The 13,291-nt window shown below is 48.7% G+C and overlaps 1 protein-coding gene across 1 annotated transcript in view; it reads right to left on the minus strand.

Moving 5' to 3' along the window:
* The window catches only part of LOC113406944 (hydrocephalus-inducing protein homolog), a 359,446-nt gene that overhangs the window by 152,346 nt on the left and 193,809 nt on the right, over positions 1-13,291 (minus strand). The window contains 1 exon segment of the mRNA XM_029912029.1: positions 12,553-12,799. Within this exon segment, the coding sequence (XP_029767889.1) occupies positions 12,553-12,799 (247 nt within the window).

Consider the following 13,291-nt stretch of genomic DNA (forward strand, 5'->3'; position numbering starts at 1 on the left):
GCTGAACTCTCTCCAATTTGTCCACATCCTTTCTATAGTGGGGGGACCAGAACTGGATGCAATACTCCAGGTGTGGCCTCACCAGTGTCGAATAGAGGGGAATGATCACTTCCCTCGATCTGCTGGCAATGCAGCCCAATATGCCGTTAGCCTTCTTGGCAACAAGGGCACACTGCTGACTCATAGCCAGCTTCTCATCTACTGTAATTCAGTTCGGTATTGCCAACCCCAAGCTTTCAAAAATCACAAGCTTGGTTTTAAAATGATTAGACTTTTAAAAATAATAAATGGGAGGTCCTTTCTCTGTCTTTCGGTTTCTGGCCTTTAGGTCGCATTCGCTTCACATTTTCAAGCACAAGTCACACTTTGTTTTTTTAAATAAAAGCTGAGATTTCTTTTGTAATGATGTGGCTCCAGCAGCTGGGCCCTTACAAACAACACCAAGTGCTGAAAGACTTGCGATAAAAGTCCAAGAGTTTGCAAGATGGCAAGGGGACTGCATGCAGCCTGTGTGTCACTTCAGAATTTGCTGCCATCACAGGAGCAAGGGAGTAAGATGTGTTATGGACTCACTTTACTGTGGGTACATCTATACTGCCATCAGGAGTGTAACTGCAGCATGTGTAGACACCCTGGAGCTAGCTTTGATCGAATGGCAGCGCAGCACAGGCTAGATCAAAGCTGGCTCGGGTATGTCCTACTTCTGGCTTGCAGCGTAGACATGCCCTGGGTGGGAATGTGCTGTACTAGTACTCCGCGGCAGAGCTGGCCCAGTATTTCAGGTGATTCTGTTTGTTGACTTCACCAGCACTGAAGGGAAGAAGAGGAGTGCCTGGAAAATACCTGATTTTGACAGCGATTTCTTTCTCTGTAAATCAGAGCTTACAATGCATGATCAATCAAAATATAAAGATAATGGGAATACACCATGTATGGCAGGCAGGACTGAGGCAAGCCCAGAGCACACACTGGCAGGCACAATAGGGAGAGTTTGTACAAGCACTAAGATGCACAAGGCTGGTTTGCACAAGCATGGAGCACACAACGACAGGCTTGGGAAGCAGCGGTTTATATAGTCATGGATTGCACATCGATTACGCAATCACTGAAAACACAGAAACCAAATGAATGCCTGAGACTTTATCCCTTTTCAAGTTATTTCTAGTGCAAATGATGGGCTTACAATGACATCCCTTGGTGTAACAGCTCCATATGATGTTCTATGGCAGGTGGCAAACTAAAAGTAGATTCTCTCCAGTGCTACCTTCCACCATCACCAATCTATCATGCAACAATGCATAAGGTATCTGACCAGCAGGAGTAATTTCCTAGCACTCACAGGGTTCATATCAATTAGTTCTGTAAAGCACAGAATCCTTGCCTGTGATTTGATTCACTGGGAGAGAGGGGTGATTTTTAGGTTTACAGGACTTAAGACTTCTAGGCCACCTGGTGTGCGATTTTATAGGTAAGCAGGGCACTGGAGACGTTAACGTTACATCAACACCTACAAACTTTAGGACTGAAACAGGCTTTTCCAGGCTGCACTGTAACCTTAATGAAACCAACACACACATTTCCCCGGATATCTCCTTTGTTCTTTCATAGACAATCATTTTTGGAAGGATAAACTGTCTAACAGGTCTGAATTGTATGGCTGTGTTAGATAACGTAGGTGGTTGGAGCCTTCTCTAGACAATCTGAAACCTTCTTTTATATTGCCCGTTTAGAGAATGCTAACACATTGCTAAGCTTTCATGTCCATGGAGCAACCAAACAGCTTAGCAGAAAAAACCTCACCGTCAGCAAGGAGTTATGCTAAAGGGTGTTTACAAATGAAAGTAAAATAATTTAAGATAATATAAAAGTGCACAGAAAAACTCCCATCTCTGTCCCATCTAACTGGGAGTGGACATGACGTGGAAGACAATTTGTACTGACCAACAATTATCGCTAAACCATTTTCACTCAGCATGACTATTGAGAACCGTGATATATTTAACATGATAGATTATTAAGAGGATGTGTCACTTTTTAATAAAACTATTTTAAAAACTAATAATCCCTACCTCTTGCATAGCACTTTTCATCTGTAGATCTCAAAGCACTTAACAAAAAGTCTGCATCATTGTCTCCATTTTACAAATGGGCAAACTGAGGCACAGAGCAGGGCAGTGACTTGCCCAAGGGCACCCAGGAGGAAGCTGGCACTGCTGGGAATAGAACTGGACTAAACTTCAGTCCAATGCTCTAGCCACATTGCTTCCTACCTGGTTTGAAAATGGCACTTTAAACATTTCCCCATCATGTTTAGCAGTTGTTTAAGTGACATGGATCCAAATTCATTTTACTCGCCAGGCCAGGTCAATATTTTTGCTTCAACTGCCCCAGCCTGGGTTTGACTAAATGAGAGAGAGAGAGAGAGAGAGAGAGAACCAAAATCTATGTATTCTGGGATTCAAGAACAATTCTGTATAGAACTCCGAAAGGTTAGATCAGCAAGACACGAAAGATCAGCCATTTGTTATTTGTCAAGGGGGAGCCAGCACTGAAACAGGCTTAGGGTATGTCTACACTACGAAATTAGGTCGATTTAATATAAGTTGATTTGATACAGTCAACTGAGTATGTCCCCACTTAAGACCATTACGTCGGCGGAGTGCGTCCACAGTACTGAGGCTAGCGTCGACTTTTGGCGCGTTGCATTGTGGGTAGCTATCCCACAGTTCCCGCAGTCTCCACCGCCCATTGGAATTCTGGGTTGAGCTCGCAATGCCTGATGGGGCAAAAACATTGTTGCGGGTGGTTCCGGGTACATGTCGTTGCCCCCCCTCCCCCCCCCGTGAAAGCAACGGCAAAAAATCGTTTCTTGCCTTTTTTTCCTGGGTTACCCGTGCAGACAACATACAAGCATGGAGCCTGCTCAGCTCACTGTCACCGTACGTCTCCTGGGTGCTGCTGGCAGACGCGGTACAGCAGCAGCTCCTTGCCTTTGCAAGTTAGCAAAGACGGTTAGCAGCTGTATTGTACCATCCGCTGCTGTCTCCTGGTTCCTCCTGGCCGGCCTCGGTGAGGTTGGTTGCGGGCGCCTGGACATAAATGGGAGTGACTCCAGGTCATTCCCTTCTTTAAGTTTCATCTAATGGAGATTCAGTCCTGCCTGGAATATCAGGCAAGCCTACCAAAGAACCAGAGAGGCAAATGGCTGCTCCGGGTCAGAGCCCTAGACATCCTGCTTCTATGATGAGCTGCATGCCATTCTAGGGGGTGCCCCTACAACTACCCCACCCCTGTGCTTCCCTCCTCCCCCCCCCCTCCCGGGCTACCTTGGCGGTTATCTCATTTGTGTGATGAATTAATAAAGAATGCATGAATTTGAAACAATGACTTTACTGCCTCTGCAAGCGGAGATCAAAGGGGGGGGGGGAGGGCGGTTGGCTTACAGGGAAGTAGAGTGAACCAAGGGGGCGGGTTTTCATCAAGGAGAAACAAACAGAACTTTCACACTGTAGCCTGGCCAGTCATGAAACTGGTTTTCAAAGCTTCTCTGATGCACAGCACGCCCTGCTGCGCTCTAACCGCCCTGGTGTCTGGCTGCGCTTAATCATTTTGTCTTTTAGAATGGAGTTCTGATACCACGGATTCGTCTCCCTATACAGCGATCAGATCCAGTACCTCCCGTTCGGTCCATGCGGGAGCTCTTTTGCGATTCTGGGACTCCATGGTCACCTGTGCTGATCAGCTCGTCATGGTGGCCAAACAGGAAATGAAACTCAAAAGTTCGCGGGGCTTTTCCTGTCTACCTGGCCAGTGCATCTGAGTTGAGAGTGCTGTCCAGCGCGGTCACAATGGAGCACTCTGGGGTAGCTCCTGGAGGCCAATACCGTCGAATTGCCTCCACACTACCCCAAATTCGACCCAGCAGGGTCGATTTCAGCACTAATCCCCTCGTCGGGGAGGAGTACAGATATTGATTTTAAGAGCCCTTTAAGTCGACAAAAATGGCTTCGTCGTGTGGACGGGTGCAGGGTTAAATCGATCTAATGCTGCTAAATTCGACCTAAACTCGTAGTGTAAACCAGGGCTAAGTTACTACCTAAGCAGCAGTGGTTTTGGCTCAACAGTCTCCACTTCCTTATAATATTTTCAGCTCCTGTTTACATAAAAACAATCAATAAGAATCTGCTGGGTTGCAAATATAAACATTAAGAAATGTTTACTTCTCCCTCCCCCCATTCACGGGGGGGGAAAGCACTGTGCCAAGTTTCCGACCATAAAGAATATTTCATTCCTTTGCTAAGATAAGATTTGTGTGTTTACCGAACCATGCATTGAAATTCAAACCAGACCACGGAGAAGAAGAAAAGCGCAGCAGCAGCACTGCAGTGAGATTTTAGGTTTCCTGCATCAGTTTTCTATTTGCTGGAATTAATTGGCAGAAGATTTGGTGTTAATGTGAACGCAATGAGCAGTCCCGTGGATATTTCATTGTGACTGAGTATCCATTAACTAGCGGTTAGAAAGCAGTGTTGAGAGAGACTTATTTCAGTCAAAATGTCACCTTGGGGGAGTATTTTGGTTTCGTTCTTTCCTGGAAATGCAGAAAGATTGGGACAGGAGCAGGGACTCCGAATGTTGCTATTGAAAAGAAATGGAACACCTTTGGTTTCACATTTACAAGAAAAATTCCTGACTACATTTAAGCAGGGTTACGTATGATGGGTTTGGTTTTCAGCAGCCTTGAGCATCCACAACTCTGCCTGAAGTCCAGGAGACACAGGTGGTCAGCTCTTCTGAAAACCAGGCTTCATCTGTACCTCCACTTCCAATGACCGCAATCAGAGAAAGGTCAGTTAGGTCATTCAGTTCATTCCTCAAGGGTCCTTAGACTACGTTTTCAAATGCTTTATCTGGTGCAGTTTCACATGATTCAAGAAATTGAGCTACCACCGTTAAGAAGCTTTTCCAAAGTCTAAGAAATCTCACTGCTCGCAAATGCAAAATTATCCTTCACTCAGTTCCATCCCATTTCTCCTCATTAAACCCCCTTTAGATCACTCTACAATTCCTCAGCCCCAACGGTGTTTAAATCCTTTAGATGCTTCTCTAGAGTTCATTTTACCTTTGGGCTGCCATTTGGTCAAACCATAGGTATTGTGGGAACAGAGATGATATGTGGGAAGGCATGCAGGGTAGCATGCCCCCCCAGATTTCTGCCCTCCATTTAGCAGAGGTTTTCAAATGGTGGGGTGCATCCCACTGTTTGAAAACCATCGCCTCCTGCCAGGAGCTGGCAGATTGATAGCTGGTGGGAGCCGCCCAGCCTGCTTGGGCCCCTGGTTCTCCATGCTGTGGGAGCTGGGGCAGTGGCTGGCTGCCCAGCAGCCCTCCCTGCCCTGCTTCCCAAGCTGGGCCCCCTCTGCACAGCTGGGCGCTCCCCAGGCAGCGCGGGCAGCACAGCTCCAATCTGTGCCTTTGACATGCTTTTGCCTCTCCCCTGAAGGAGCCCAGCACTGGCCAGTGATAGCCCCCCTACAGCCAGCCCCTGCCTGTGGAGCCTGGCTCCATGAGACACTCCCCGAGGCGCTCGCTAGCTGCTGCCCTGGCACTCCTGGCTCTACTCCTGTTCCTTCAGAGGCAAGGCATGAGGCAGTCACGTGCCCCTCAGAAACTTTACATTGTGCCCCCCCTCCACTATCAGGAGTTTCGCATCATCTCTGTACAAATTTCCATTGACTTTACTGGAGTTACTCTGGATTTACACTGGGGTAATCAATAGGAGAATCTGACCCATGTAGTTCTCTTCCTTCCTTGCGCTTCACATATCAGTTACCTGACCCAATGAAATTACAGACTGCCCATCTACTGGGAAAAGAGGTGCTTCTAAATCAGTCTTCAGCCAAAGGTCTCTACTAAACAAATGATCATGACTCCAATAATAAATACAATGTAATGTCTTTTGTTAGAAATAAACCAATCCATAATTGGGAGGATGTTATTTAAAGTAATCAGCAGCAATTACAATCTTATCAATTACTTCAAATCACTCCTAAAGATATCTGATGGTATCTATTTCTATAAATCATAACAAAGAGTGAGTGATGTGTCTGAATAGCACAGTTCACATCAGAGATCTGGACATCGGTTATTTAATTGCATACATTTCTCATGCCAGATCTTTAGTATACAGGTCTGTCGCATCTTACGCGCATTTAACATGCGCGATTTCAACTTTAGCAGGTCGGCAAAAACAAAAAAAAGAGAAAAACAATTTTAATACTATATCTGTAGTGCGGGTGATTTCGCCCGCCATTGAACTCAATGGGGTTTTGGCTATACGCGGTTTTCGCTTTACGAGTTAACTGCGGAACGGAACCCCCGCGTAAGATGAGACAGACCTGTAATTCACAACAGGTCCAATCTTGACAGGTGTTGAGCCACCTCAGTTTCCACTGAGAGCGCTGTACCTCTCAGCATTGGGCCCTGGATAATAGGCTAGATCACTGCATTCAAGCACAGGAACAGGTCATCGGGGGTGGCTCCTAGTCTCTTGAAATCAGTGGCAAAGCACCTGCTGACTTCAATGGGGCCTAATTCTCTCAGGCACCAATTCAATGAACCAGCCCTCGTCAGCAGATCACCTAAGCATGTGCTTAACTTTAGTTGACTTATGAATGTGACTTATGCATGTGCTTAAAGCTAAGCACAGATGTAAGTGCTTTGCTAAATAAGATGGACCTAAGCACATGCTAAACTGCTTGGCTGTAAGCCCTATTCTGTGAAGTGGTGTGTATCCTTAGGTCCCCATGACGTCAATGGTAGGTGAAGGACCCTCTGCATCTCACAGAACCAGGCTCAAGAGTACAGATGTAGCAGTGTGTCTAACCACTGAACCACACTGCAGTTGGACTGAAATGAGCATTCTGGAGATTGCAGGACAACTATTTTTAAAAAAACACCACTATACAGGGGCTTGGTTTTTCGCTTGGGATACTGCTATGCCATTTGGGGCTGGGTTACTGACCCTCCCCCTCTGCGGTGGTGCATCTTGGGAACAGTGCAGCAAGAGAGGAGGGAGCTGAAATAAGAACCACTAGGTCTACATCTACACTGCAATCACGAGATGTGTCTGCAGCTGGAGTAGATATACCCAAGCTAGCTAGCTCTGGTGCCAGAGCAGTGAAGCTGTGGCAGCACAGGCTTCAGTGCAGGCTGTACCTGGAACCCTGGGTAATTAGCCCTGCATTGAAGCCTGTGCTGCTGCAGCGTTGCTGCTCCAGGAGCCGAGCCAGCGAGTTTAAAGCTAGCTCAGGTATTTCTACATGAGCTGCAATCACACCTCGATTGCAGCAGCCATACCCATGTCTCGAAGCCAGGGAATGTTACACCATCTTTTATCCTCTACGTTTATATCAGCCAGTTCTGCCAAAGCCCCAGAAGGGGTCTCCACAGCCACACTGTCTGGGGCAGGCTACTCAGCTTGTGGAGCTGTGACATCTGTCGCCTGTGCTCACTTTTCAGACGTGGTTAGCAACATCTTCCGAGCAGGACACTCATTTTGACAGGATTGTTTAATGTTTATAATTGACAGAGAAGGCAGGAAAATACAAAAACCAAAACTATGAAGAAAAAACAGGAGCATTAAATGCAATATACTCTTTAGGGTCAGGCTCTGAAGTGAACTAAGCAGGTACTACATTACAACATAGTCCCAGTGTACATTCTGATATCCAGAGCTGATACCTTGTTCAGAATAAGTCGAGTTCTACTCAGAAGCAGGTACAACCGACAGATTTAGGGCCAAATTCAGTTCTTGCTGTGATTTATATACCCCCTGAAGCCCCACGTACATTATTAATTTAACCTTAAGTTTACTTATGACTAAAGGACAGGTATACAGCACAATTCATTTACTTCCCACTTTAGCATGACACAGTAAAACATCCTGCAACATAAGGGTTTGTGGTCTGTGGGTCTGATCCTACAAACTCTTATTCGCAGAAACAATCCCACTGAATTCAAGGGACTCAGGTGAGACTGCTGGACTGGCCCTAATCCACACTAGGTGAAACCAAGACATAGGAGGACAGTTCAGGAAAGCTGATGGGTGGGTGGATAGGTTAATAATCAAGAGAAAGGAGGAGGTTTTGTGTGGAAAGGTGGTTTTCAGGGAGGCGGAGTAAAGATGCTTGGTGATCAAGAGCAGGATAACTGTTCCAAGCCTAAGGGTAGCATGAGAGATGGCACAAAGCAGGCAGGGGCAAGGACAGAAACACTTATGTATGTTTACATTGAGTCAGAGGGGTGACTATAGCACTGTAACACACCCAAGCTCGCTCTGATCCAGCTGGCTTGGATAACAATAGCGGTGCAGCTGCCGCAGCACTGGCAGTAGCATGGGCTAGCCACTCAAGTAGTTGCCCAGGCTCATGGGTGGACTTGTACAGGCCATGCTGCCGTGGCTTTGTTGTTGCTGGAGCTATCTAGATCCATGCACATGCTGCAGGGCCACCTCTGATTGCACCATAGGTATAACCTAAGGTAAAAGGATTGGGGAGAAGACAGGGAGCGAGATTGGGAGCAGGAAGGAAACAGAGCAAAGACAGAGCAGGAGGCAAATGAGTAAACAAGCAACACTCCATGCTACAGCCTGATTCTCCGGGATGCTGAGCACACACAGTTGCCATTGATTGCAGTCAGCTGCAGGCGCTCAGCACCTCTAAAAATCAGGCCATAGGTTTAGTTAACATTCAGACTGTGGCAAACCTACAAGAGTCTCACCCCAGAAATTACCTGATCCTTCCACAAGTTCATGTTTAGGGAGTTTTTTTCATAGGGGAGAAAGTTATAGTTACTCTTGTGAGAACAGAGTGGCTGTAGATGACATTAATTAGGCACTGTCTATTATTACTACTATACTAGGCAGAGCAAAAGGGCTCCTTCAGACACCATATGCCTCCGAGGGCTCTATTCTAGGCTTCTCTCTACTATGCAGACTAAAAGGAAAGCAAAAGCTTCAAAGAATAGTTACTAACCTTTTGTAACTGTTCTTCGAGCTGTGTTGTTCATGTCCATTCCTCGTTAGGCATGTGTGCGCCGCGTGCACCGTTAGAGATTTTTCCCTAAGCTGTATCCATCGGGCCGGCCCTAGCACCCTCTGGTGTCGCGCACTTATGCACCATTATAAGGGAGGCCACCGGCCCTGCACCCTCTTAGTTCCTTCCTGCCAGCTAACTCCGAGAGAGGGGCGGGTGGTTGTGGGGGTGGAATGAACATGAACAACAGATCTCAAAGGACAAGTTACAAAAGATTAGTAACTGTTTTTTCTTCTTTGAGTGCTTGCTCACGTCCATTCCATGTTAGGTGACTCCCAAGCAGTACCCCAGGAGGTGGGCTCAGAGTTCATGGACATGTTGACTGCAGTACCACTCTCCTGAATCTGGCGTTGTCCTGGGCCTGCTGGGCGTTGGCGTAGTAGGATGTGAAGGTATGTACCCATGACCAGGTTGCAGGCCTGCAGATGTCCTGGATTGGGACCTTTACTTGAAACGCTGCTGAGAAATCCTGGGCTTTTGTGGAGTGAGCATTTAAGATGGCCAGAGGCAGGACATTTGCCTGCCACTTGCAAGCCTGAATACAGGTGATTATCCAGGACGAGACCCTCTGGGCTGATACAGGAAGCCCTCTCATCCTTTTTGCTATTGCTACGAAGAGTTGCATGGATTTGGAGAAGGGTTTAGTCCTCTCAGTATAGAAGGAGAGGTCACACCTAATATTCAATCAGTGAAGATGCTGTTCCTCAGAGTTCTTGTGAGGCATTGGGAAGAAGACTGGCAGGAAAATGGCCAGTTGCTATGGAATTGTGACACCTCCTTTGGCAGGAAAGCCAGGTGAGGGCACAAATGGACCTTTTCCTTGAAGAACACTGCATAAGGCGGTTCTGACATAAGGGCCTTGATTTCAGAGACCCTTTAGGCACAGGTCATTGCCACCAAGAACACAAGGTTCCAAGAGAGAAGCAGCAGGGGGCACAATGCTAATGGTTCAAAGGAAGGACCCGTGAGTCTCAACAGAACCAGGTTTAAGGCCAATGGGGAGATCCGCTCGCGGACCTGAGGACAGAGCCTCTCCAACCCCTTGAGAAACCATACCATTGTCTCGTGGGAGAACATTGACCTGCCATTCACGGGTGGATGGAAGGCTCAGATTGCTGCTAAGTGCACCTTGATAGACATGAGGGCCAGGCCTTGCTGCTTTAAATGGAGCAAGTAGTCCAAGACAGACAGAAGGGAAGATCGAGTTGGAGAGAGAGAGAGAAAGAGCTCATTGAGATGCCCATATTGAGAAGTGCTTCCACTTGGCCAGGTAGATAGCCCTAGTGGATGGCTTCCTACTACTTAGCAAAACCTGCCAAACCTGTTTCAAACAGGCCTATTCTTCTGGGTTCAGCCATGTAGCAACCATGCATTTAGGTGCAGGGAAGCAAGGTTTGGGTGAAACAACTAGCCATGCAGAGACGCCAATTTTCCACTTAACCCGGGGGTGCTTGACTCCTGCTCTGCCCCAGGCCCTGCCCCCATTCCACTCCTTCCCCCAAGGCCCCACATCCGCCCCACCTCTTCCTGCCTGTGCTCTGCCCCGCCCTGCTCCCTCCCCCAAGTGTGCCCCACCCTTGCTCCTCCCCTTCTCCCCCAGTGCCTCCTGCATGCCACTGAACTGCTGATCACCAGGGCGGCGGGAGGCATTGGAGGGGAAGGGGAGGTGCTGATCGGCGGGGTCCACTGGCAGGCAGGGGGTGCTGGGGGGGAGGAGGAGGAGCTTATCGGTAGGGCTGCTGGTGGGTGCTGAGCATCCACTGTTTTTTCCCCCCATTCCCACGGAGTCAATGCTGATGCATGGTCTTGCAAGATTAGGTCCAGACAGAGTGGGAGTGAGTGGAGCTGCTACTGATAGATCCAGGAGCGTGCTGAACCAGTGTTGACATGGCTGTGCCGGGGCTATCAAAATATCCCTCGCCTTGTGAACCAGAGTAAATGGGGGAAAAGTGTAGAATAGGAGCAGGGAGCAGGAAAGCATCGGAGATGGAGCCCAGGCTGTGCCTGCGCAGTGAGCAAAACTGATGGCATTTCCTGTTCTGTTTGGTCGTGAACAGGTCCACCTCTTGGTGAAGTGACCACTCTTGGTGAGAGGAAAAGAATCTGCTGAGGTGATCCACCAGTGCGTTCCGGGCTCCCAGGAGATGACACACCTTATGGTGAATGGAGTGCTTTGCGCAGAAGTCCCATAGACGGATGGCCTCCTGACATAGGGCTGAGGATCGAACCCCTCTCTGCTTGTTGATATAGAACATGGCCACAGTATTGTCTGTCAGGACTTGCACCACCCCACCTGAGATCTGGGGAAGGAACACTTGGCATGCTAAGCATACTGCCTTGAGCTCCCTGACGTTTATGTGCAGGCAGAGTTCTTCTTGGGACCAGAGGCCCTGAGTCCTGAGGTGGGATCCCCACCCTAGGTCTGATGCTTCCGAGACTAAAGATACTGATGGTTGTGGGATAACAAAGGGCGCCCCCATCATTATCAACCTGGGTCTTTCCATGAGTCCAGGAAGGCGAGGACCAGGGGAGGAACTGTGAGCACTGAGTCCAGATGTTGTCTGCTCGGGGAGTACACTGAAGCTAGCCACATCTGGAGGGGCCTGAGGTGCAACCTTGCATGCTGAACCATGTAAGTACATGCAGCCATGTGCCCCAGTAGCTTGAGGCAAACCCGAGCTGTCATAACTGGGTGGACCATGACTTTAGATATTAGGTCCAGTATAGTCTGGAATTGGGTCTCCGGTAGGAAGGCCCTGGCTTGGGTCAAGTCGAGTACCAGCCCAATCAATTCTATTCTCTGAGCTGACTTTTGTTAATTTATCAGCAGGCCCAGAGCTCTGAAGGTGGTTAGACTGTGCTGATGCTGTTCTGTACTTGAATCTCTGACCGACCCTTGATCAGCCAATCACTGAGGTACAGGTAGATTGGACTCCATGGTCTGCAGAAGCCCACTACTACCACCAGGCGCTTTGTGAAAACCCAGGGGGCTGCAGACAGGCCGAATGGGAGAGCAGTGTATTGGTAGTGGCGTTGATTCACAATGAATCTGTTAAATCTTCTGTGGCCAAGGAAGATAGACATGTGAAAGTATGCATCCTTTAAGTCAAGGGCAGCATACCAGTACCATGGATCCAGGGAGGGAATGATGGAGGCCAGGGAGACCATGCGGAACCTCAGTTTCTTGAGATATCTGTTGAGGCAATGCAGGTTCAGAATGGGCCAAAGGCCGCCTTTGGGATTAGGAAATGTGAGGATCAAACCCCTTCCCTCTCAAGTCTTGCAGAATCTCCTCATGGCCCCCATTCATAGGCGCGATTCTTCCCAAAAAGTCCAGTTTCTTGGTGTCCTTTTGTTTGGGGGCATCGCTTGACTGGCACTGCCTGTCCCTTTTGTTGGCTGCTGACATCACCCGTGACCTTGGAGGGGTGTGTGTGAAGTATTCAAACCCACTCACTGGCACATAATATTTCTTCTCTGATCTCTTTGAGGCGGGGGGCAGAGAAGGAGTTTGCCACAGGGCCTTGACCGGACCCATCACAGCCTCACTGATGGGCGAGGCCACCTTGGAGGGAGCTGCTGCAGACTGAATGTCAAAGCTGTGGGATGATTCCTTAAACTCCTCAATCTGTAGCCCCAGGTTAGCTGCTATCCGCTTCAGGAGGTCCTGATGGGCCCTGAAATCGTCCTGAGGAAGCAGGCTACTAGGTCCCACGACAGCCTCATCTGGAGAGAATGAAGAGGCAGCTTGCACCGGTGGAGGGGCTCCTTCCTCTTTCTCAGCCTCAACAACTTCCATCTCCTGAACGTCTGTCCTGGGCTCTGTACCAGAGGCGGGGTCTGGTGCTGAGCAGGAAGAGCAGTAGCCTGCCTCTCAGAAACCACCAAGTCAGAATGATGGGAGGGAGGACCTGGTACCGGGGAAACCCCCCAGGAGTTCCAGTAAGACCACTGCATTGACCAGTGACCCGCTGGCCAGGTGCTGGTGGGGGAACCAGCACTGAAGTCCAGTGGTGCATAGGCTGGGTGGTGACCTCTAGGTTGCACATAGGGGTCCCTTTTAGACTCAGAAGAGGAGTCCTCTCTCAGAGACCACGGCAGAGAGGTACCTGTCTCTGCTTCCATGCCGTGCTGGTGGTCCGGGGACCGGCAGCAAACCGGAGATAATTGGAACATGGGGATCAGGGCTGGCTTGC

This window comes from Terrapene carolina, unplaced genomic scaffold, assembly GCF_002925995.2.
Source record: "Terrapene carolina triunguis isolate 2854851 unplaced genomic scaffold, T_m_triunguis-2.0 Scaffold166, whole genome shotgun sequence".
NCBI lineage: Eukaryota > Metazoa > Chordata > Testudines > Emydidae > Terrapene > Terrapene triunguis.